Below are 26,994 nucleotides of genomic sequence, written 5' to 3'. Positions count from 1 at the left end.
CGCAAGAAAATCGACGCCATCAGACGACGATGAGCCCGACGACGACAGACCGCGCGGATATGCGTCACTGTTCTGTGTGCTCACGTGACCCGAGCGTTTTCACTCGCTAGGTGGTGATAGTTGCACCCGGCGGCTTGTCGTTTTTGGAGCTCTGTGAAACCGAAACTGAGGCTGGGTCGGTAATGAGGAGCTTGTAATTAATTATCTGTCGCGCGCTGCAGCAAACAATGTGCCTTGTTATGAATAACAGGCCCCCAGCAACACACTGCAGCAAAAAAACTCGGGGGGGAAATTTTCGTGTCAGGACTCCTTTAAATATGCTTCAAGGTAATTTTAGCTGAGATGGTCAGTATACACTATGGTTGAGAAAAACAGTTCATAAATGTCTGCCTGTCTACTGCAACACTAGCCTCTAATCATGTGGCAGGTTTTTTATTTTTTGCTGTTTTTATAATACACTAGAAAGGACTTGCACTAGGCAAAGTTTTTCAGTGGTTCTCTTTTTTCCAAGCACTATGAAATACACTCGACAGTGCTCACATACTTTAAGCATATTTTTATACAGCATACAGAAATGAGCATAAAGGGATTATGCACCGTGTTTACAAGCACTATCTGTGATGCCACAGAACAGCAGCAGCAGCAGCAGTGGACCCAAAGTGACCATAAGGTATCCATCCGCAAGATAACAAGTCATGCAGAAGTCAACAGATAACCACTGAACAATAATACTTAGAATGCTACCATGTAACGGTCACTAAAAAGAACCAATGAGACCTGCGAATTATCATAATTTTTTTGCTCGTTACCCTCCAGTCCACCATTGTGTATTGGGGTAATGCATATATGTAATGTGTGCAAAGCAGCTGATTGGTTTATCTCTGTAGCAGTTCTTGTTTTCACATTTCCAGCAATAGCTTGGATGAATGACTATTTGTTGTGTCAATGCCCCCGATGATTGTGCAGTTTATCATACAAGCATTCGTACTGTTTTGACCTTGTCCCTTGTTAGTTTCTTGCCCTCTTTTCTGCGTTATGATGATTTACCAACGTTTCTAAACATTCTCCCTTCTGTCATAAAAGACTAAATCTCACAATAGACAGCATGAAGACAAGGACATAGTTATTGCTTCATAGCTTTCTGATAGCTTTGTAACATGCGTAAAAGTTTGTGAGAGAAACAGAACATATGTTCTGGTAGTGGGAGTTATATCAGCTCATGTTTTGAATGGTCTCCTGTCACTGCATTCAGTACACATTTCAGCTGCCTCATCCATGTAAACATGCAATGTTTACAATTTAAAAAGACAATAAGAACTTCAAGCCTTTTAAAACTGTGGCAAAATAGAGTATAGTTCTGTAAACAGCACAGAAAAGGGACACAGAATAAGAAACAGACAACAGATGCACCGACTTCCAATGTTTTCTGTGCTGCTTACAGAAGTACATGTTCATCCCAACAAGCCCAGCGAACCACGGTTTTCAAACTGAGTATGTGTCACGAGTAACAGCTATTCGGCGGAAGAAAAAAGAGGATGATGAAGCCTGCAAAACGTTCAAAGTAGCACGAGTGCATGATGGAAAACTGCTAGACGCTCGAGGCACATGAACCAAGCCATCAAGAAGGAGGAAGACAAGATGAGCTGGCACTGTCTACGTGGGCTCGGCATGAGAAGGTCGTCTTGCCAGCAGACGCACTGGCGACGGGAGCGACTGGCGTTCGGTTCAACAGCCTGTGACGCGGGTGTCCCTAGGTGTGGCCGGTGAACTCGACGGCATTGGAGCAATTAATGCTCCTTGGCGATGCAGCTGCCGCGCACAGCAAGTACAGCCGTTCCTGTCGCAAGGCCCCTTCTGAGGCAAGCCACGGAAGGCAATCCCTGGAGTGCCACGTCAGCGGTGGAATGCCACGCCGGGTGAATGAGACATTAGGCCTAACAGGCCTAGCAGTCAGGCAAGCGGTACAACGACCTGTATGGACAGGCGACGGCTGACTTGCCCCATAAGATGGTTGAAGGGGTCATACATCTCAACGGATCACGGAGGAGATTGATGCTCACTGGACTTAGGCAACGAACAGGGTCAGCAGAATCGAGTAAGAGTGACCCAACGAAGCAGTGGTCTTGAGGCTACACATATGAAACTATGTTAGCAGGAGATAGGACTGTTTAGGCCAATTTATTGTTTAGAGTGAATAGACAATTTGAGTACCTGTCTATTTGTATATTTGTATATTTTTTTGGAGTGTCGTGCCTTTGTTTCATAAATGTGCTGTGCCATTAACCGAGTCTTTGACCGAGTCCATCGCCCGGAACCACCTGAATCCGTGACAGTACACCATGTATCTACTCTGCATTTCTCCTTCAGAATGCTGTATGCCTCATATGGCAAGGGTGGTGATGGCACTGTTTGCCAGAGTGCTAGTGTCATTGTCCAGTGACTGCAGTTTATAGCCTTAAAGCTAGGAAATTTCGGTAACAATTTAAAGGGGCACTGACATAAAATTTCAAGCTCAAGATGTGTCCTTCATTCGATTGTTCGGTATGCATAGGTATTATTGACCAAGTTTTAATGGCGTCCGTCACCTGGAAGTTATTTTATTTCGAGGGCAAAGAGCGTACGGAAGCCCAAAGGGGATTTCATCATCCTGCGACATCGACACTATTGTGACGTGTTCGGTGTGGCGCATACCATCCTGAGTGACAATGCACTAGCAGCGATGACGTCGATGATTCGAGTGTTTTTATCGTGGCAGCGACGTCAGGAAACGTTCTCACTCTTCATGCCTGATCTTCGTTGTACCACAATGAGTGATTTCATGAAATTACAAGACGCAAGCCACCAAGACAGGCGAAAGGAAAGAGCATATGATTCGGCGTGTGTTCGTCAGTCAGCATGTCGGGGAATTGTGTTGTTGGAAGCGCGGAAAAAATCGGAATGATTGTGTCGTTTCATTACGCATGAGGTACACACTGACACGACGACAAGCTATCGAAGCGGAGTAGCGTATAGATAAATATCATCGCTAACACGCAGGTAGCGTTAATAGTGAATTTTAGTTCGTCCGTAGACTTCGTTGCATTAGCGTAATACCGGCTTACTGCAGCCGTAACCGTGAGAGCCCGGATAGGTGGGGCCATCTGGCGGCACAAAGAAGAACTTTGGAAGTGCAGAATTGCTATTGTAGAAACCTAACGTATTCTATTTCTCCGCTGGTGTGCATTCACTATACCGATATTCCATAGACCCCTTTGCCGTGCACGTAAAAATGCTCTAATATAGCTAATTCAGACACACTAGCGAGCATGGCCCAAGCGTGCGTCCCCGGGCACCTCCTCGTTGCTGCTTGGTACGGCGTCCATTGAATCGCTGTTTTGCAAAGCGTCGAAGCGCAAATGATTCGCGACGTCGCGAATTGTGGCGATTCCAAGTTTTAACACTCCAAGTCTTCAACACTAGTCGACATTTTTGACAGCGATGCTGGTGACAAGGCATGACTGAACGTGTGCGACTAGCAGACGAAATGTTAGCTGAACAGCTGAGTCTCACGTCACTCCTTTCTGTAGAGAAGTGGTCAGCTGGGGCGCGGTCTGGAGGTAGCGCTGCTGGCGCTAAAAAATAACGGGCTTGCCGGCCGTTTTGAATCTTGCTAGATACTGGTGATCTAAATCAATAAAACAGATAGTTATTCGTCCCTGAGTGGCATTTTGGGTCGCGAATCGCTACTAGGGGGTCGATAACTACTCGTGGATGCAAAAATCTTGACATGCATAAATTTGATGTCAGTGCTCCTTTAAATCCATTTGTTTTCAGTGTGAGCTGCAAACCATTACCATCCAGTCAAAATCACCTGAAGTGCTACAGCATGTATCCACAAGTAATGCAATCATACTTTTTCTGGTGCTCCCGTTGGCCACAGCATATTGGATAAATGGACCCTTTTCTAAACTCATGTGACCCCCTAGCAACAGCCGGCCGAAAAGCCACGATAAAAGCATGCCAGCATCGCCACTGTCTGCTACTGCTGTGCATTTGAATAGCGATCATGACAGCGCCATCATCATAAACATTTTGTTGCTGTTTTAGGTTGATAATTAGTGCGTGAGGTTCCTGCTTTCTTCCGACGTGTGTGAATTTTCAATCATCATGCTTACAGGCTCGAAACATCAAATAACTCAGCAGTTTCTCATTTCGTTTGTTACTGAAAGCATGTCACAGGGACGGGCATTTTTCTGTTTTAGATTTTGCACTCAGGGCAGCTCTGTTCGTACTCAAACATTGCAGAAAGGTCCTGCATTATAGTCCTGACCTTTCTATGCAGTACTTGGTGCCGTCACTTGTCTGGTTTCTCAAGAAAAAACTGGCAAGAGGTCTTTGATGATGCCCTGAAAACACCTCTAACCAGTTTCTGGATGCCAATTTCAAAGCAGATACTTTGCCTTTGTCTAAATGCACAGATGTGCAAAAAAATGACACAATTCACATGGAGTCTGCATATTATGGTTCAAATCATTCAATATTTGATATAGTTAATTGCTTTATGTGTAAAGAAAAAGCCTCCTCATTTACCTTTGTCTGCGATCATTGCATTGAGTTTGAGAGCTATGCCTATTTGGCGTTTGTATAGCAGTAAAGTATAGCCTTCGAGATGGCAGATTCACCTGCCGTCTTTTTCTGCTCCCGCCACTGGCTGAAGGCTGTAAAATCCTCGTGAAATGTTTGCCAAAGGTCATGTCCTAACTTATCGTCACAGAAGGTAGGCAAAAAGTGCAGAAAAAAACGCAATTCTGCATAATGCCTACATATTCCTAAGGACGTTTGCTGGCCGGCGCGCCCTCTTGCCAAACTTTGCCATCAGGGAAAAGCATGGCGCTGCATGTTCAGGAAAAGGTCCACTCGGTTACGTGGGGTGACAACTTTCCAGCAATGCATACCTCTCGAGCAGCAGACCTCTGTCTGCTGCAAGCTCTGGGAGCACTGGTGTAGCTGCATCCACGAACCTCCTAATAGCGTCATGTCACGATGTGGGATAAAGAGTCAACAGTCGATCAACGCTATGAGATTCTATGCAAAGCTCAACAGCGGTCTTGCAACACCTACCGAATGAGTTGGCAAGCCTACAGTGACTCCACTTTGTCATAATCTCACATTTCAAGGAGTTTGAACTCGTTTAAGGAGAGACAGAAAGAGGTGAATGATGAATCCCCCTCTGGACCGCCATCAATTGACAAAAGTGACAAAAACCTGCCTTGTGTTTGCAATCTTTTGAACATTGATAGTTAAATGAGCGTAAGGATGGTAGTAGACAGTGAGAACTACTGCGCACAACATTGTTAGCGGTGTGTTTCTCAAGTAATTAAGAGTCGTCCGAACACAAAAGGAGACCATGATACCTGGTAGGTGCATTATAATAAATTAATGTTCCCAGCCACATCTCTCTCTGTGTGTGGGAATTTTTCGCCAAGGACAACTTGGCAGCACCTCTATCCCCCCATAGTCTTGACCTGGCTCTAGCAGTCTTTTTTCTGCTTCCAAGGGTCTGCAAACCTACCTTGGCTCCTTTGCCTGCCAGAGAAGCAGTGATGGTATCTAGGGTAGTAGCATCAACTTCCGATTGCCGTGAGCAATGATTGATGAACATGCTTGGAATGTCCTTGCCAAAATAGACCTTGTTGTTAGAAGCAATTGCTTCGTAGCGTTTGAGTTCCAAATACTCCGGGGTTAATAGCAGCTGCAATGAAAAAAAAAGTGATGAAAACCTTCAATGACCACAACATGCACAATATTACACATTATATTAATAAGTTAGTAGCCTCCTATAACCAACATTTCTGTATTTGCGCATCTGTATTTGTTCACTTACCTTTATGTCATTTATGTAATACCCCTCCAAGGGGTCTTTAAGGTATTTAAATAAACTGAATAGGATAGTAGAACCTCATGGATACGTTCATGTTTGCTATACTTTCTCAGAGCTGTCACTTTTAAACACAACACCAATGCTGTTTAAATTTCATTGATTAAAGGGACACTAAAGCGAAACCAGGAATTTGTTTATATTGATAAAGTGTACTCTGAGAACACTAATGTCGTTAATTCCTCCATGATAATTGTATTAATAGAGGAGAAAATCAAGGTCAACGTATCATTTTTTAATTTTGCACCGAAATCTCCACGCGTGACATCACAGATTTCAAAGTGTATTCGTGGTATTTTGGTGACTTTGGCTCAAAGAAATTTCCTAAACTTGGTATGTTAAGTATATGGCCCCTTCAGAAGTCAATGTACTTCATTTTTGCCAATTTGCAACTACGTAGAACATAGTAGGCACTGTAAAAGTCTGACATCAAGGTGTTTGGTGCATAAATTTCAAGGTTGCGTCGCCACCCGCATTTTCTTTTTGTGCGTTTTCTCGTTTACCAAGCATCTTCTCGCGGAAAGCGTGGCAATTTTGGAATTGTGAAAGAGTAATTCACCAATATGAGAAAAATCGTTTTCCACTTTAGTGTCCCTTTAATGTGTATATATTAGCTTATGTTCGCACTCATGGTCATAATGTCCAAAAACTACGGCAGCACACCTCTAATGTGGCTTCATCTACTACTACCAACATCAATAAAGACTAGCTTACTGCCACTGAACATGAAGCCGCTATCTATCTCAGCTTGTCCTTAACACTAACACGTACTGTAGAAGGCCACCAACAAACGATATTTGCTTAGCCTAGCGGGCAGCCATGCAAAGCTATGGCCAAGCTAGAGGAGAAGAGAGCCCAATATTGGGTGCATAGGAAGACAGCAAGCATCAAGCCATCGTGTCTCAGCTCACCCTCATGCACATGACCTCACACCAGTAGGGAGTTTGAGGAGTTAAAGCAACGCACACTTGATTTGTGTGCGTTGCTCTATCTCCTCAAACTTGGATTTTATATGGAACATCAGAGCAACAACAAATAATGTAGCCACATATAATTACCACATAAAAAGGGGCCATTCAGGACATACAATGCAATTTGTAATAATGTGCCTAGAGATTTTAAAGTAATGGCTGGCAAAAACGAAAAGGACGCTATCAGGCAGTTCATGCGCTACAAATATTTAGCTTCTGCAAAGAGCTGCACAAGAGGGGGAAAAAAGGTACAAGATGCTGATGCTAACCCTATTTGCCTCCGCAAGCCTCTCCTTTGAGTAGAACTCTCCATCTGCCTTCATCTTTTCCCTCGAATAATGCATTTCATCTGTAAATGAAAAAAAAGAAAAAAAAAATAACAGCATGTTAGACAGACCATTTCATTTTTTTTCCTTGTTCACTGCACATTAAAAAAAAAACCACCACCAACCTCAATTTTTTAAATTAACTCATCTAATATAGCAAAGTAGGACACACTTGTCAAGTGTTAGAGGTCAGGCATACAAAACTGAAGAAATGTGGAAGTGAGAGTGAGGTACTGTATATACTAATTAACACTACCTTCAAATAACCGAAAAAGCTCCATACAACACCAAAAATTGTGGTGATGCCAAGTTAGCACCAGTCTATTGTTGCAGAGCAATTGCAGTACAATAAGAAAACATGGCATAAACATGCTCTTAAATGCACTAAAAAGTTTAAATCTACGACATGATTAAATGATATCATCTGTGCCACCCTGCACTGATGATCGTGGCATGAGGCGCAAGTTAAGCTAAGTTGAGAAGTACTCAATAATCTCAAGTCTCAAGAAGTACTCAAATATTTGACACAGCATGAATATCTGGAACTATGTATATGGCATGAATTCAGAACATGAGAGTACTACATTCATGAGCCTTACTTTCCATTTTTTCCTGAGAAAACCTCACCGATATAGCAGCAACATGAATTTTGTCACTGTTCATTGTTTTTGAAAGCTGTATGGCTGCGGGCGTAGTTTTATGCATAGGCTGCTATTCACCCACAGCCGTACACATCGCTGTGCAACTTTGCACATTCGGTCCCTGCCGGCGGCAAGTTATCTTTTCGTCCACTTTATTTTCTTCACACTTTATTCTGATTACAACGAATAACATGAAAGCGAGTGAAATAACATGATGAAAGCATGTGAAAGAAGAGTTCAGCAGAGATTGAACGACAGTGATAATGAAAAGAGAGAGAAGAAGGAAAGTGGAGGAAGGTACAGTAGAAGCATGAGGAGGAGAGTAACATCTCAAGAAAACACAGCACAGTGGAGGATGAAAGATGGCGATAGCAATGAGAGTGCGACGAGAGGGAACCACCACCACTAGAGAATGCGCTCACATGAGCCAAGCTTTCTTTCTAAAAATTAAGAACATGCTTAATCTGCTGCTGCTAAACGAACTGCCCAAGCAAGGCCACCGCCGCTAGAATCAAGAAATGCGTGCCACCGAAGCAGAAGCTAAGCACTGCCGAGAGCATCTTGCCACTCGCACACCGCAAATTTAAAACACCTAAAGGGGTATTCACACGAGGGAGAGATCGGCGGGGGACACGGGGGGATTGCGGATCACGTGACCGCGACGTCACGGATTAGTGAGTGGGCGCGACCCCCCCCAAGACTCCTCGGAGGAAACGGGGACCTCTTCCCCGACAGGATAAACGATCCCCCGGTGGTGGGGGATATGGCACAATTTCGGGCTGTTCTTTGGCCACATTGTTGCACTTGCTCCTTCAGAGAGCGGCAGTGGGTGTCCGGTCTGCAGCTGCACGGTCGTCTGCAGCTCGTCAAATGGGTGGTACAAGCCACCAGAGTAGTCTAGTAACACTGGTCTCCCCTTCCGTTCACCTCGTCCGTGTGAGCGGGGGACATCTGTGGAGACTTCTCCTCGCGAGCTGACGTCACTTGGCTCTGCCTTTATCCCCCCGAGGATTTGTCCCAAGTCTGAATACCCCTTAAACAGCTGAGCTCTAAATTTGCATTACGGCTATCACAATCGTCGGTTAATATTTTTTTCTTTTCTCTTTCCCCATAACTTGGTACAAATAAGAATATGCAACCAAAATACAGCTGAACCCTACTACAACGAAATTTCCACCACAATGAAGATTTTCCAATTCCACGTAAGCTGTCCATACAAAGTAACACAAAAAAAGGTCTTTTCATAATGACGGCATTTTATTTGTTATTTCTGGCTCAACGAACTTGTTGAGAACAAAACTAACTGAAATGAAATTGGAACTGCCAAGCAGTCAAATTAGAAGGCCCTTCCAAAGCTATAACGATTGTGTTTACGCTTCTCTGAGGTTTTCACGAATGTAACTAACCGCAGTGAAGATGCCTGGACCTATTTGAGCCATTGCAATGCATAGCCACATGTGGTCATCAGGTGGCTGTGCGAGACTGCACATGATTGTAAATGGCCACTACAATTGCTGCCATTTTCTGTGGTGTGTGACCAGTCCAAGGTGTTAGTCCAGTTGAAATGGCTATGCCAAATAGGAAGCGTAAATTTCTATCTCTCGAGGAGACGGCACAGATGATTGCTGAGGGAGAGCATGGAAGGAAAAAAGTGAACATCGCCCATGACTTTGGCATCTCACCGAGCATGTTATCGACAGTCCTAAAGAACAAAGACTCCATCCAGAAGGCACTTTGAGTATGTTGGCACAGCACAAGAAAATGACACTGCCCAAACATGAGGAGGCCATCTACATTTGGTCTGTGGACGCTTGAGCAAAGAATATTGCCCCGAGCAGAGCGACTATGCAACAAAAGGCCCTGAATTATGCCTGCTTGCTTGGCTTTGACGATTTCAATGTCAAACATGATGGCTTAGCCACCTCAAAGCCCGACCCGTTAATGTTGGCAAGGTGCTGTCTGGGGAGTCGGCGGCCGCGAATGGCGAAGCTGTATATCAGCTTGGATGTTCGATAATGCCATGAGCACCCTTGAACGGTACAGTTTGTCTGTCATTTATAACGCTGACTGGACTGGTTTGTTTAATGAAATACTGCCTTCAACTATGCTTTATTTTAATGGACGGTGTTGGCACACAGGCAAACACAACACGAAAAGAATTACCATGTTGCTGTGCACCAGGATGGCAGGCTCTGATAAGCACCAACCCCTGGTAATTTTCAAAAGTGCCAAGCCGTAATGTTTTAAAGGAAACCAAGATCTTCCAGTTAAGTAGTATGTGGCCAACATAAAAGCGTGGATAACATGTGCAATTTTCAACGACGTAAAGTGTGTTTGCTGTTGGACAACTGCACCGCCCATTGCATCGATGACATTGTTCTAACGAACACAGAGGTGAAGTAGTACTTCCCTCCAAAGTGCACACTGGTGATCCAGCCGTTGGACCAAGGTGCAAATGTGAGCCTTAAATGTGCATACTGCAGCATATTCAGTGCATTCTCCACAACACTGAAAACTGGTTGAGTGATGAGAATTGACCTATATATGGCGCTGCAAATAATGGCTGGTGCATGATGCACATTGAAGCATGGCACCATAACGAACTGCATCAGGCACTCTGAGTTTGGGAACAATCGAGCAACAACCGGCTCAACTAAAGCTGAAGATGACCTTTGACACTTCACAGTGGACAACCCTTGAGGACAAGGGATTTGTGCTGATGTGCACTTCAATGAGTTCCTTAATTTCGACGATGACGTGGCAGCCTATGAGGAATTGATTAACGCTCAGATTACCAACAGCGCTGAGAAACACAATGACGTCGTCTCGTCGTTTGGGGAAGATAATGATCCACAAGACACGCTGACTCCGGCGACTGCTTTAAAAATAATGGATGCTTTTGACCTCATCAGAAAAGTTATCTGAGCACACAACGATGAAATTGCAATGGCTCTAATAATGGACTGTGAGACTCGCATAATGCCTTTGCTTGCCGTGAAGCATAAGCAATCCAGGATGGCAGGCTCCTAGAAATAGAACTTCCAGCAAACGTAAGCTTACCAAGCATGTTGACTTTATCATAAATACGTACGCAGTGAAAGTAGGATAACTCAAACTGCTTCACTGCAGCAGTGCATATGCCGTGAAATAAGTGTTTCATGATCAGCCGGGTGCGTGAACTGGGTACAAAAAATGCTGTAACCTTTGCCCCCATGCCATCGCAGAGATTTCCCGGACGATGGTTTCGGTTTCATTTGCAGCTTTACTGTTTGGCGTACGTACAGCACAAAGATGTCCCTGTAACTTCAAGGGTACGTACATAGACACAGCTGTTGGTTTTGCATGGCAGATGATTATGCGATGTTGGTAACTGGTTGAGCACAGCACAAGGCAATTACACCTCACTGAAAGGTATGCTCCTGCCACATATGATCAAAGTGTGCTACTCGTAATGTCAGTACAGTAAAAGCTCGTTAATTTGGATTTCACGGGACAGAAAAAAATGTCCAAATTAACTGATTGCAGAATTATCGAAAGTATCAAGAAAACAATAAACAAATGTCTGTTACATTAAGACACTTTCATTTTCTTGATGAATACATAAATCATGTACAGCAGAACTTTGGTGATATGACCAACAGCTCGTACGAATTTCGGGGTGATACGAATTTTTCTGCGGTCCCGGCCAAGGCCCATTAGCCTCCTATGTAATGGAGTATGGTTGTTACGAACCGTTCTTCACCCCGCAAAGTTTCATATGCACTCCCGCTACCATGCAGGTTCGAACAGGAGCTACCGGCGCTGCCGCAGAAGACACGTCAATCATGCGCGGCTGCGGAAGCTTAAAGGGGTCATGAAGCACCCTTTGGGTTTGTTGAAAAAACACATCCTGCGGAAAGCTGACACGGCTATGAAGTGCTCAGTCAAATATTGCAGTCGTGCACGCCGCGTAAAGGCTACAAGCGGAGCGCGAAGTTGCTGTTTTCTCAGCCGCCCTCTTTTCAAACAAAGGCCTGCTGTCACTCTCTTCGGAGGGTGGGGCGTCTGTGAGTTGACGTCGCGTATCTGCTTCTCCACGTCGCAAAAGATTAGCATCCTCATTGGCCAATAGTCAACATAAATCGAGAGCGGCGTTCGGATCAGATGCGCATCTTGCCACGGGGTGACGCCACTTGCCGGCGCCGCACTCCTCAGTCTGCTAACTTTACACGGTAGCTGCACTCGCGCATGCGAATCACAGCGAGAGAGCGATCGCGTTTCATGACGCGCTCTGACGTAACTTCTTTCCCCCGTGCCATCCCTCCATGTGTAGCTTCCAGTGTGCTCGTCAGCATGAGAAAAGAGAGAAAGCGCTGAGAGCGTGCGCCAAACCCCCATAACTCCGCTCATTCTTGACGGATTCAAGAAATTTTTGCGGCAATCGATTCGGGAGGCAGTAAACTCCGATACTGAAATCATTACATCATTACTTGGAAAAGTGGTTCATGAACCCTATAAGTGTGGAAATTCGCACCGCGCTGCTAGTTTGTCAGTATTGGCCATCAGCAGCACGTGGCATTGTGTACGCGAAACTTGGAGGCCCTAATGCGCCTTCGTGTTTAGATTATAGATGGTGTTGGCGTCGCTTTTTTTTTCCTCGATGTGTCGATGTGTGCTGCTGTGCTCGAGGCAGCGATGTTGTACTGTGTTTACACGTGCCTGCAATGTCCTCGCAATCAGACACCCTATGGAAGGTGGACGAGGACTTTGCATGGGAGACTCCTGAATTTTGAGCAAACCTCCCAATTGTGTGGGCAAGGCCGTAAAGCTCCCGAAAAACAGTCCTCGCACCACCGCGATAAGAAAATAACAACAAAGGACAGCGGTTCTAAAATTTTCTGGCCTTCATGTATTGCGCGCAAAGCACCCCTTAGGTCACTTTTGTCGCAGTACCCTGGTGCAATACGGAAAAGCGTACTAGGGTTAGAAAGGGGCTACTAGCTGTCACAGGTCGCAATGCATCTGGTTTCGCGCACATGCCATATATTTACGAGTACAAGTGTGAATGTCGACTTCTGGAAACTTTAATGGCAACCATTCAGAGTTGTTCATGATGCTGCTGAGGCCCTGAGAAAAAATAAGTGAAAATGTACACGAGCTTTCTTTGTTGCATACTGCGTTTCCATATTTTCTGGTGATACGAATTTTGGTAAATATACGAATATTTTTTGTTACCCCGCGAGATTCGTATCACCGACGTTTTACTGTACTTATTTTGCATAAGAGCAGTGTAAAAGCTGCAATTTTCGTCATCCTGAGACTTTGTTCTCAATACGACCACGGCACCAGACTCCCATGTGTAATTAGCCCGAAACGTGCTCTGTACCCCTCCCTTATTACGTACCGCCATCACCATCATACGCACATGACGACAGTTCTTTCGCACGTAAAATGGCCGGCAACTGATAGTTCGTCCATCACGATGTAGCAAACAAGTTTTATGCCAGCATACCGACTGTGGCTGAAAGCTCTTCATTTTCAACAGCTTCCGCCATGTTTGAGTTTTGTGACATTGCGCATGCATTACATCCAATTAAAACGAAGCTGCTGAGTGCAGGATCCACATGTGGACAAAATCGTGGTCACCAACTGACGAAGATAGCGATGCGGACAGTGCCGACTCGTTTCAGTTGTCTACGAACGCCGTTTTGGCTCTTTTGCGCTACACATTTGTGGCGCAGGATCATCCGAATTACCTGGGTTGCGGTCAAATGTGACCGAATTAACGAGAGGCCATCAAACAATGCATATGCTGGACAGGACCAGGGAACACGTCCGAACTATCCGATTTTCCCACTTAACGAGGGTTGAATTAACGAGCTTTTACTGTATATGCATTAAAGATAAATAAGCCTAATCGTTATGCCAATGCAAAGCAGTTATAGGTAAAATTGGTGAGAGAAGGTGAAGTAATGCAAAGCATGAGAAGGATCAACATTCGTCACATCTCAATTTTTTTATGTATACGATAGAAATCTAAAACTTGAGCCACTGCATGCGAAAAATTTCATTGTGGCAGATCCTTGTTGACACGAAATTGGTAAGTAGGTACGTAGTACAGTAGAACCCCGGTGATACGATCACGGCTCGTACGAATTTCGGGGTGATACGAATTTTTCTGTGGTCCCGGCCAAGGCACATTAGCCTGCGATGTAATGGAGTACGGTTGTTACGAACCGATTTTCACCCAGTGACGTTTGATACGAACGTACGCTACCACGCAGGTACGAATAGGTGCTGCCCGTGCTGTCGCGGAAGACAAGGCATCATGCGCTGTCATGCGCGCCGCGCCGATAGTTTGTTAGAACAGACCATCAGCGGCACGTCGTAACCTCCGAGACATCCGAGACTGTGCGCGCGAATCTTTGAGGCCTCAATGAGCCTTCATATACCTTCGCGTTTAGATTACAGATAACGCTATGTAGCGCTCTCTCTCTTTAACGCGTCGACGCGTGCTGCTATGCTCGAGGCAGCGTCATTGTATTTTGTTTACACGCGCCTGCCACGTAGATGCAAGCGATGTCTTCGCGAAGGAGCTAGGCCTAGCAACATCAACATGCACGACTGTCGGGGACGCGCGCACCTCCAAACTCTCTGATTTCCACAGGAGATTCCCGAATTTTGAGCAAACCTTCCGATTGTACGGGCGTGGCCTAAATCTCCCGAAAAACATCCAAAACACCGCCGCGATAAGAAAGTAATAACGACAAAGGGCAGCGGTCCTAAAATTTTCGGGCGTTCAATTGCGTGCAAAGCACTCTAAGTCATTTTCGCCGCAGCACTCTGATGTCATGCGAAAAAGCGTACCAAGATTTGGAAGAGGCGACTAGCTGTCACAGTTCACAGCACACCTGGTTACTTAATTACACACGCGCGCACGCACCGCATATTTACGAGTACAAGCATGATCGTTGACATCTAAAAACATTACTGGCAATTGTTCAGAACTGTTCATGACGTTGCTGCGTCCCTGAGAAACAAGAAATGAAAACATACGCTAGCTTTCTTTTGTCGCATATTAATTTTCCATGTTTTTTGGTGATACGAATTTCGGATGATACAAATATTTTTAGTGGCCCCACGAGATTCGTATCACCGAGGTTTTACTGTACTGCCAAACAGCAAAGTCGCGAACAAAACCACATCGTCCAGAAAATCTCTGCAATGGCGTGGAGGCAAAGGCTACAGCATTTTTTGTACCCAGACACCAATGAAGTAAAGTTGGCTTTTACTTGTCAAAACACATTATGAGCAATTAGTATTGAATTCACACATTACTTTGCCCCCTCTAAATTGCTACTGAAGGCAACCTTAGGGCAGCAATGCTGACCAAGTCCAAGAGGCACTCCTACCTAGCTGCACCAAAGCTCACCTTCAATATGAGACATCTTTTTCAGGGATTCCTGCTCTAAGATCTTCTGCGTGTATTGAATCTTAGCCACTTGAGCAACTTTCTCAGCATCTGCAACAAAAGATGGCAATTGGTCTCAGCTGTGATATAAAATGGCAAGTTACCAAATGCGTAAACATTAGCATATGCAACAGGCAAAACATTATGAGCTGGCAAGTAGTTTGCCTTGCATTTTTACACTTTTGACATCAGACAGAAAAGGCAGTACTATAGCTGCTATCAGGCCTATCAAGAACAGACATATCATGATTGTGGAGAAGTTAACAAGACATGCAAGGCCATAACAAGGCACACTGGGGGTTGTAAGAAGCAGATGAATTAAGTTCACACTAAGAATCGATTACTAGAAAAATGCCAGATTCAATAAACACAAACAAAAAAAGTGTTTAACATGTTCCGGTAAAGCGTGACAGCAGCTGTATATGTGAAGTTTCTAGAAATCTTTCTGGATTACTTCTAAAAAAGGAAGTGCCACTCAAAAAATTCAAAGATAAGCAACAAACTGCATTTTTGGAGGCACTAGTTCCAGGCGTTCTTCTGCTTACCACCACATGAAGACAACAGACATCTCACACTGGCATACTATAATGATATCTCCAACTGAAAATATGTTCTAGATCCACTGTCATGGCCGTGACAAGTGCAAGGGAAGTGACAAGTGTTGTGCAAGGGAAGCGTAAGGGAATTAAGGATAGCAGAGAACTGAAAGGAGAAACCACCTTCTAGACATCAGTGCCCACATCACTGAGTGCCAAGTCAGGGCACCTCTCTCCTGATTACCCTTCATGGTGGTCTGGTGGTTATGGTGCTCGAATGCTGACCCGAAGGTCGCAGGGTTGAATACCAGCCGCAGCGGCTGTATTTTCGATGGAGGCGAAAATGCTAGAGGCCCATGTGATTAGATTTAGGTGCACATTAAAGAACCCAAGGTGGTCGAAATTTCCGGAGCTCCCTACTACGGCATCCCTCATAATCATATCGTAGTTTTGGGACACAAAGCCCCAACAATTATTATTATTATCTCTTCTTATTAAAGAAACCACTTGGTGCTCAGCGGCATTGGGGATCGAACCCAGTACCTCCCACATTGGAGGCACGCACTCCAGACCCTTGACCACTGCTGTGGCATCTGCACGTCTTCCAAGGCCCCTGCACCTTCACCCTTCTCCTCTGCTCATTTCTGCTACGGCGCATTCGCCTATGGCCAGGAGACCTCTGTGGCAGCAATCATGAGCATATGCGGCCTTTGCTGCTTGGTCGATGGAGGTTGCCTTGACTCAAATCTCCTCTTCTAGTCTTCTATTCCCTCACTCCCTTCCGTGTGAAACGTGCTCCCTTGTGGGCTGTGTTGTAGAGTATCCACCTCCAGTGTGGGAGGTACTGGGTTCGATTGCCAGCGGGGCCAGGCATTCACTGGCTTTTCTGACAAAGAGAGGTAACACCCCATCTGGTGCTCGGTAGCATAGGTACTCATCTGGAGAAGGTGGCCTTTCTTTTCTGCTCTCCACCTTTCACTCCTCTCCCCACCACAATGCTACGTCATACTTCATTATTTGGACTGAAAAAATTAGCAGTGTACTTCTCAATACTGCAGAATATTGCTTCACCTATTCTTTTTCTAACAATAACCTCTGGCCCTAGGACTGGCACTGAGGAGGAGACAAGTGCCCTCCTGCACCCCCTCCCCCCTTCTCTTGCTGCGTGCACTCACTCACCTGCCTCTTTATATGACGCACTTTGCCCTAATGAACACTCAAGGAGAAATAATAATAAATAAATGCCCACGTGTGCTTACTTAGCCATACCAGACACACACAAAGACAGTGCAGGCAGAACTCACAAAGGAACATGGTTCAGGTCATCCGGTGCTATATTTAAAGGGGCCCTCCAACACTATTTTTGAAGCGCCTACATCGCTGCCGACCGCATCAACGAGTAGTGGCACTCACCAGAACTATTGCGGGCGGAAATGACGAAGACGAGCGCTGTCCTATGATTGGATAAATGTAACGTTAGAAGTAATAACGGCGTTGCATCACAACAGGGGTTATTATTGGGTTTAGTTTTTTTTAGAATGCTTTTTTCACTGAACACCAACTAGACGAACGGTCTTAGACTTTCTCGGCTTTAAAACTGCAGCGCCCGGCAAAGAATGTGCCAAACGCCATGGCGCTGGAGGAAATGCTCTGGGGATGCTCCAGGCGCTGTTTGAAGAAACTGAAGGGAAAAAAATGTAAGAGCGTTGATATAGATGCCGTCGCAACAAGAAAGGTGACTAAAACTACAAAACATGATAGAAGTGTTCGCGATCTGCCTCGTTTCGCACGTGCAGTTCACTCTTAATGCACCACACTGTTTGTTACTATCGCAACGGCATCATCATTACACTGGAAAGAACGGGCAACATTGTATGCAAGCTACCCGTACGTAGGATCTTTCAGTTCATTTCATTGGGGCGCCATCAAACGTCACAGGGCGAGTAAAACGTGGTCAGGTGACCCGCGAAAATAGAGTTGAGGGTAGGCCTCCATTTTATTGTATTTTGAGTGTTCTAGGCTGAATAGCTTCAGACTGTGTGCCCCTATCGCTACTGGTCTTGCTACACTAATCTCTTCAGCCTTCAGTCTACGCAACCCGAAAGTAAAAAATCTAAAACAATGAGGTCTGGAAAAGTGTTAGAGGGTCCCTTTAAGAGGTTCCACTGTACAGAAGACTCCCAAGTAAACAGAAATCTCTTAAACGGATTGGTTTCATACTTGAATTCTGCACCCCTGCTCAGTAAATGAAACTCCTGTTAAAAGGAACATATTTCCCTAGTCCCTTCAAGTTCCGCTTGACGACAGTCTACTGTATTACGTCCGTGCATGCTAAGAATGTGCATTTTTTTAATACAGCAGAGCATGCACACCTGCAATTAGCTCGTGGTCACATTGTGTGTGTACGTTTGCAATGCAATCATGCTCTAACAGGCTGTAGACAGTGCCATACCAATGAGCCCATGCACCAAACCTCTATCCATTTAATACCGCTGCTTATTAAAATATAACAGCATAACTCCTGCATTAGAGCAAAGGTAACAAGATATTGTATGAGAAATATGGCAGTGAATGTGTTTGATGTTGTCCTACAGAACGATAGCACAACATACAGTCGAACCCACTTAGTATAACAATCCCAGATGTAACGATTTATCGGTTATAACTACCATATTTCGGTGCACTTACATTTTTCCTATGCTACCCATTGAAATTGCATCCACATATAGCGAACATTTTTCAAAGCCTCCTACTTTTACAACGAACACTTCAGACATGGTTGCGGTAAAAATATGGTGTATACAGACTGAAAAAAGTTAAAGCAGGCCTTCTAAAGCATGAGAGGCACGCGCTCGCGCGTGCCCCGCTCCAGTTTATTTGTGACGAAGATACCCTAGATCGGTGAGGACCGCACGTTGATTTTGGACGCTGCGACCTGGCATTGCTTCAGTAGCAGAATGGCAGTGACGAATAAAATAAACATGGCTGATCCCTCAGTCATAGGAATTGGTATAACACGAAAGTGAAACGTATCTACACAGAAGTAGTGCTTATTCTGTAATGATATATGAGAGCTTGTACAATGTGTATTCGTGTTTGGCAGCTATAGCACTGATTGGTGTGGATGCACCCATGTTGACGCCTAGTTCGTAGACGTTCTTAGCTTGAGCCGCAAACGCGTGCATGCCACTGGCCTCTGTCTAGCTTCATCAAGGCACGACATTCGCCCATCGAAATCGTGTCCTTTCTGCAACACGTATTGCAGCAGTTTTGTTAGTCGGTGCTCTCGCAATCAAAGTAGTTGGCAGCGGAGAAATCCCGTTAGTGCATGTGCAAGCTGCACACCTAAGAGCCGGCGCACGCTCACACGAAGCGAAAGGCAAAGAACGTAACTGCGTCTAGGGTGCCTCGGCGACGCCAGCACGGCCAGTCTCCCTTGCTGGTATCGAGACGTTTTAACCATGACCTCCAATATCGCACGCAATCTCGGAGTAAGCGCTAGTAAATTTCGATCGTGACGCCTTACTTCTTTTCACCTCTCACAGACGGTGGCACCACCCCCGCTCTGTCCCACCTATCTACACCGCCAACAGAGAGCACCTTGCGAGAGAGAATGTGTGAAAGATATAAGGCGCGTTTGTGAGGTGTCCAGCATCTGTCAAGCTAGCTTAGTTGGTTTAGCGTCGGGCGCTTACCGTCGCGGCCGCAGCGTCGTGGGTTCGATTCCCAGCAGCGGATCTTTTTCTCGGTTTTTTTCTTTCTCAGCCGTTGGTGTCCATTTTATGAACGTCATATCCGGTAACGGAAGTACTTGGTGGACCCCGGCATAAAACACTTTCGTGTTAAAAAAAGAAATAGGAGGCAGCATGAAGCCTTGCGGTCAGCTTTCGCACAGCAACCTTTTCTGGCACCGTTCTCTGCAGCAACGACTGCCTATGATGAACCTATGCCTTGAAACGCAAGAAGCCATAAAATGCAATAAGCGATGACCGCGATAACTTTTCGGTGCTTAAAAGTTCACTGTGTCGACGCCACAACGTGCCACAAAATGTCTTTCGTCTTTTCAGTAACGGCCAAGACCGCCCGATCAATGATTATGATTTCCGCGCGATTTTGACAATTCCTTCACGGATAAGCATTAGAAGAGAGCGAAGGCGATGTGGCGGCTGGCGATGAACGTGCCATTATGACTTATCGCCAACAACCTTATCACAGTCATCTGCAGCTATCGGCTCGCCTGCACGTGTGGCGTACACTGTTCGGACTGACAGCGGTACAAGCAGCACAAGCGCGTGATGCTGCCATTTGCAAGTTCGCTGCCGCAGCGCCGTGCAAGATAAAGTGTGCGTCGCTTCGTAGAAACAAAAGTAGCTCGCTGGTGTTGAGCGGCCCGGGCACTGAGAAACGTCGATGTACTTATATGTAGCAAGCGTATATTGAGTGTTTTATTAGGCAACAAACCAAGCGCGCCGCGCCTGTCAGACAGGACTGTCAGAGCATAGCGGAGACAGAGAGTGCGCATTGCTTGCAAAATGCTGGTCTTTGCCACGTTGAGCAAACAGGCTACTCGCCGCACCCGTGCATGATCTGAAGTGAAGCGGGCACAAAGAGCGCACAAATGCACACAATACAGCAAACGGCCTGGCAGTGATGACGTGAGCCGAGTAGGCGATGTGCTGCACATGACTAGCCAGGGATGATTGGCTCCAAGTGGCGGTACCGCGGTTTTATAACGAACTTCAGGGGACCGCGGAAAAATGTTCGTTATTCTGAAAGGTCGTTATAGTGAAAGCCCAAAAATTTACCATAACAATAGAATTTCAGTAACGCAAACGTCCTACCTTTGCAACGGTACGTCCTTGAACTCGTTTCTCACAACAATGCACACGTGAACGTCAGACAAGGCACGTTTATTTGAAATAGTCCGTGATCGTTTTTTTGACGAGTGCAGCACAAACTCTGCGTCACGAACGATTCTAGACCGTCCGCATTTTTATCCGCCACTTCGGTCGCTGTTCCGCTTTTTTCTATGAATATGCGGAGTTTCCTCAAGTAGTCCAACGCATCTGTGGCCGACACGGACTCGTCGCGATCTTCGGGTGCTACCGTGACATCGTCGTTCATGTCATCGCTGCAGTCCTTTAAGGCCCAACTGCATGCACGCGAGTTTTGAGCGACGGCCGACAGGATTTGCTGTCGCGGAGGGCCATCCATCGCCGTCGCTTGTCGCAGGGGTGGAATCGCGAAACGATGCTATTTCCGATTCCACACGGCTGGCTGATTGCGCTGATAACGCGGACGGACCGTCGTTCTGACCACTGGCCAAGCGCGAAAAGCACGAAAGGCATTGGAATCTGAAATAGAATCGTTCCGCGATAGCATCCCATGTTTCTGGAAAGCCAGAAAACATCGCTTGTCGCCCGGAAGTGAGCATGACGATATCCAACAACATGGCAGCATCTCTGACCCTTGCTTCGGTTGCAATTTGCGCGTGATGCTTCCAATCGGCGCGTACTTCAAGGAATGCAAGTTATAGGCTACCTTATTTACAGCCCCATCTCACGCGGAGAGCGAGGCAGCGGCCGTATTTTGTCGTTATTTATGATCGACGGTTCGTTTTGATGTTTCGGTGGTAGCTTGCTGCAATGTCAACATCGTCGTCGTGTGAGGTAGCCCTTCTCCCTGCGAAGCAACGACGTGAGGCGCTGCGGCTTTTCTTAAACGTTCTAAGACAGCAAGAGGAAACGTTGTCGAAATGCGCCTCGTGGACTAACCCCAACATAACGCAGTTTGCAAAGTGCGACGTAGCGTAGGCAGCGTACGCTTCCGGGCGCCCCATGGGATCACAGCAGATACTACTGCCGCGGTTAAACATAATATTGCGAAAAAAGGAAGTCCCGAAACGCTTTTATGGCATCTTTATCTCAAACAAGACAATAATAAATTTGGCATGTTGTCATTCATCTACTCTGTAATTCTTTTTCGTAATTTGCCTGCGTGCGCGCAATAGTTTTCAATCGAGCAGCGCGACGGAGCCCGTTTGTCGCAGTCGCCTTCGCTCGAAGTCGCGTCGGTCGCGTGCTATGCATGGTGGTTGGGCCTTTACAAAACCTGATGCGTTGTCGCCTCCGCAACGAAGGGAAAAAAAAAAGTTCTCCGCCCGCGTCTTTCTCCTCCCGTGCCATCTCAGGTTTTAGCGGGAGGGCGTCCGCTCTTCGCGCTGCGTCGTCTGCTACCTTACAGCTCCGACTGCCATGACCGATACACTGAAATCTAAGAATCCTCGCATTTCGGGATATAAGTTCGTAGCACTGAGGTGTTGTTAAGATTACACGGGAATTAAATAACGATCGTTATTCTGAAATGTTCGTTATTCTGAAGTTCGTAGTAGTGAAATATTTTTACATTGAAACTATAAGCAGTCGGCACGGGATTTCTTAAAAGTTCGTTAATTTGAAATGTTCGTTAATGTGGTGTTCGTTGTAACGAGATTTGACTGTAGTGTCGGTTCACTGCAAAGGCAGTTTAATTCACTCGTGCATGCGGCAGACGTCGCTTCACAAGGCAAAAAGGTTTAACTTTTCACTGGCGGGGTTGTTAGCACTTTTCAATAAAAATGCACCGAAAGAAAAAAGCAGCCTGGTTGCTAAATGTACGTTTCTGAGAGAGAGTCCATTTACAACGACCTACTAATATAACTACCAGTTTTTGCGGCACTTTCGAGTTCGTTATAAACGGGTTCGACTGTACTAGCATCATCCCAAAAAAGCAACACTTTAGTTTCCTTTTGTACTACTAAAGGTTTACAGCTTCATCAACAATGATGTTGCCCATTCATGAAACAATGAAGCCACTAAACACGTATACCATGACTTTGGACTCACCAATGATGGCTTTTTTCCTGTCAGTTTCAGCATCTTTCTCCACAACCTTCTGTCTCTGTTCTGCTATGAGCAACTTCGTCTTTTCAGCTTCCCTGTAACATTGGTGGAAACGTGCATAAATAAGAAAACTCACATGACAGTTCTTCATGTTGTGAAAGGGAAAGCTGTCATCCAGCCAACAGTTGCATGCAACTACAAATTAAACTCATATGTGTACAAAGTAAACTTACATGAGCTTGTTGACAACAGACAGTCCATACATCAAGATGTAGGTGGCAAGCTTCATGCTAGCATGCACAATGCAATGTGTTTCCATATACTAAAGAGTGCAATAGGGGCACTTCCAGTCACCGTCACATGTGGGAGAGTTATGTGCCTGAGCAGGAACGGCGCATATGATGTCATACCACCGCTGTAAAATTTCAATGAAAGGGAAGGTTCTGCCTGGCATTGCATAAAGTATGAACATTCTGCCAGTGTCAGTGGTTGGCCCGGGTCACTGGGGGCCAGTAACCTACGCCGTGCCACTTTGAGGTTCTCATTATTTTGTCAGCATCACTACTGCCATAATCAGAGTCAACATCGACATGCCACCCTACCAATGACATCATACGTGATGTTTCTCCTCAGGTAACGTGACTCTCCACATGTGGCGGCGACTGGAAGTTCCACTACTGTGATCTTTAGGCTAAGGAAACATGCCATAGTGTGGTAGAACTGCTCTCCATAATCAACAGCTTTTGCTATGCTTGTGACATTACTGTAATAATTTGTGTAGGCTTGTGTGAATATTCGAGCACTTCGAATATTCAGACAAATATTGCAGTATTCAAATTCGCTTCGAAACGAATTTCAATTCTAGGAAATTTCGAAGTATTCGAAATGAACGAATAGAAATATATAAACCGCATGTACCCTCCCCCCCCCCCCTCAAATAAAGGTGGTTTCACTGCACTAGAGGTATGCTATACCGTGAATACACCTTTCCAGAAAAAATCTGCACTGCCGCGAAGCCCCACTTCAAGTTTAAATGAACATACAGTAAAACCTCGTTAATTCAAAGTCACTGGGACTGTGAAAAGTCTAATTAAGCGGATTTTCGAATTAACCAAACATACAAAAAGCGGGATGCAAGGAACTTTAAATTACTGGAAGTAATCAGAGGTGGTCGTTTGCTGTTCCTGCTAGTTTGCAGCTACAAGGGTTATGTCTTCAAGCAATACCTGGTCCCAATTTTGCCGTTAAACCGGGGAAACGGCGGGTCTTGCTGCTACCAGCGTAGGAAAAAAAAAAGAAAGTGAAAAAAAAAAAAAAACGGTCTCGTGATCAACTGAAATGTGTGCCTGCGAAAAAGATGTGCTTCGCTGCAACACAGTGGTGACACGCGGGCAGCATGTCGCCTGCTCCTCGCAGCTTCAGCGCGTCATGATGCGACCATTCGCCCATTCTTTCTGGTCAAATAAAGAATTTAATAATGACCAGTGTGACGGAATTCGTGATGTGTTCTGGGTGGAAAAGATGATCATTGAAGTTTTCAAAGTAGGCGTTGCAAGCAAGTACTCCGCCAGCAGTGCAAGTGCGCAAATTGCCGGAACAACCGCCATTCGGAGGTTCGCATACATCGCGGATTCCTTCAGACCGCCCTTTATTAATTTCTCTATTTTCCCAGAAAAAATGGGTAAATCATGATGCGCTGATGTTGAGAGAAGCATGCGTCATGCTGCCTGCGTGTCACCGCTGTGTTGCTGTGAAGCATATCTTATCCGCAGGCGCACATTTTAGCTGACCACGAGACCGCCTTTTGTTTAGTGTTTTTTCTTGCGCTGGCAGCAGCAAGGCTGGGATGCTTCACTTGTCACTCATTAGTATCGCCACATTGCACTGCCTTGTGGCTCCTAAGGGCCATCGTTTCTGCGGATTTGCGGCTAAATCGGGATCGGGGAATTTGCACATGGCACCCAAAGTTTTCGAATTAACCGGGCTGGTACTGACTGCCACTTCAAATTATTCACTCAAATTTACATTGCAAAATACGGGGCCAAAGAAATCCTAATTATGCAGGATTTCGAAATAACAGAGTTCGAATTAATGAGGTTTTACTGTATTACCCGCACATCAATTCATGATTTTTTTCGTTTAAAAGCTTGTTATACCGACTTATATGCTCTAAGTATAGTCAATTTTAAAAAGTAACATATTTTACAGGTTATCACTTGCGTCCTACCGAAAGTCAAATCCTGCTATTACTCAAAGTTGCTTCCACTTCCCTTTGAACCAAAAAGAATGACATATGCATATGCCTTGTTTCAACTTAAAAATATTGCGCTGGTTAGTTGGGTCATGACAAATATGCTCATTTTTCTTTATAATATGTGATATAAACAATTCGAATTCACTTCGAAATTCGCTTCGACCAAACCACTATTCGCTTCGAATTCGCTTCGGACCTAAAACTTACTATTCGCACAAGCCTAAATTTGTGTTGTCTACTATATAGCACAAAAAAATTTAGTGTCTTGTCAATTTCATCGTAGTGAGAATTGACTGTATTAATGATGAAAGTATTTAACGATGAAAGTGCTTGATGAAAGTAATGACGTATTTTCAGTGAATGCTCCACTGTTTGCTTGAGTAACTCTAGTGAGTTACTCGATACCTAATATAAGCAGCTATAATAATGAGAACTAACAGACAATAATGCCAAGGAAAGTATAGGGGATGTTATTTGTAGTAATTAGGATATAAATGTGAAGAAAGTAAAGTGGACCAAAAGATAACTTGCCGCCGGCAGGGACCGAACCTGCGCCTCCAGGCAGAAAAAGAGTGTTCCACACTCACCGCTACAGCTGCGATCGGCGCTAACACTCCCACATCTAAACGCACATATATACCCCATAAAGTGGACTGGAGGATGACTGTCGCCGTAGGTCAGTGGTAGAGCATCAGACGCATAATTCGAAGGTCGCAGGCTCGGTCCCTGCTGGCGGCAAGTTATCTTTTCGTCCACTTTACTTTCTTCACATTTATATCCTAATTACTACAAATAACATCCCCTATACTTTCCTTGACATTATTGTCTGTTAGTTCTCATTAATATTGTGTCTAACAAAGAAAAACAAGCCCTTAAAAGTCATCCTCTTTTCTTCATTCATAGCGAGGGTCTCGCTCTGGCAGACTTGATGCCTTTAGGTAGTATGCGAGGGATTATTGGTCAGCTGCCAGCTCGTAAAAAAAAAAGGTCACGTGCTACACGACGCCTCCAGGCAGAAAAAGTGTTCCACACTCGCTGCCATGGCTGCGATCGGCGCTGAGTAACACTCCTATGTTTAAATGCACATATATACCCCATAAAGTGGACGGGAGGATGACTGCCGCCATAGCTCAGTGTTAGAGCATCGGACGCGTTAATCGAAGGTTGCAGGTTCGGTCCCTGCCAGCGGCAAGTTATCTTTTCATCCACTTTACTTTCTTCACATTTATATCCCAATTACTACAAATAACATCCCCTATACTTTCCTTGGCATTATTGTCTGTTAGTTCTCATTAATATTGTGTCTAACAAAGAAAAAGGAGCACTTAAGTCATCATCTTTCTTTCTGATATAAGAGAAGACTCTCCAGCCAAGTGTAGTTTTTAGTTCTTAATTAAAAAAGTCCCTATGTTTCGAGGCCCATTCGGCCTCTTCTTCAGCGGGTGATTGCCTGGTAGGCACTGCAGCTAGCACTTTTTAGCAGTTGTGTCCCCTTCAACTGTCGTTCTTTCCGCCGCCGTTGTCAATGCATTGCCTTCCCCACTGATTTTGAAGGCCATGTACATATACGCTCGGTAGCATTCCTGTTGACCGGCTGATGTTTCCCAGCGTCGTCTGTACCATATTTACACGATTGCAGGTTGACCCATCTTATCTAAATTTGAAATCCGAAAATGGGGGGTTGGGGGGGGGGGGGGGTCGACTTACAACTGAAACCAAAACTAGTACAGTCGAGCCCGACTATATCGAACCCGTTTATATCAAATTATCCCGTATATCGAACGATTTCTAAACACGGTAAATTTACATTGAGAATATATAGCAAAAGTTACTGTTACATCGAACGAAAATAGCAACGACAACCGATATATCAAACTCCATGTGCCTCAAAAGTGCCCCAGCAAGTTGGCTTTCCCTCGCGGTGGTGGGGAAAACTGCTGGCGCCACCTTAGAAAAAGTGATTTAGACCCGGTTGTGCATGGGCGAACACCCCCCTGCAAGAAATGATCCTGGCCCGC

General features: G+C 45.3%; 1 protein-coding gene across 3 annotated transcripts in view; it reads right to left on the bottom strand.

The window, feature by feature from the left end:
* LOC119396462 (erlin-1) overlaps positions 1-26,994 on the bottom strand; it is a 48,046-nt gene that overhangs the window by 3,482 nt on the left and 17,570 nt on the right. For all 3 annotated transcript variants that reach the window (XM_037663682.1, XM_049415989.1, XM_037663691.1), the window contains exons 9-12: positions 22,726-22,817; positions 15,267-15,356; positions 7,158-7,237; positions 5,552-5,731 (exon numbers count right to left, since the gene is read on the bottom strand). In XM_037663682.1, the coding sequence (XP_037519610.1) occupies positions 5,552-5,731; positions 7,158-7,237; positions 15,267-15,356; positions 22,726-22,817 (442 nt within the window). The remainder of the gene's footprint in view (positions 1-5,551; positions 5,732-7,157; positions 7,238-15,266; positions 15,357-22,725; positions 22,818-26,994) is intronic.

Source organism: Rhipicephalus sanguineus, chromosome 1 (assembly GCF_013339695.2).
Source record: "Rhipicephalus sanguineus isolate Rsan-2018 chromosome 1, BIME_Rsan_1.4, whole genome shotgun sequence".
NCBI classification, from domain to species: domain Eukaryota; kingdom Metazoa; phylum Arthropoda; class Arachnida; order Ixodida; family Ixodidae; genus Rhipicephalus; species Rhipicephalus sanguineus.
Note: the sequence above shows the minus strand (reverse complement) of the source record. Positions and strands in the feature narration are given on the sequence as shown.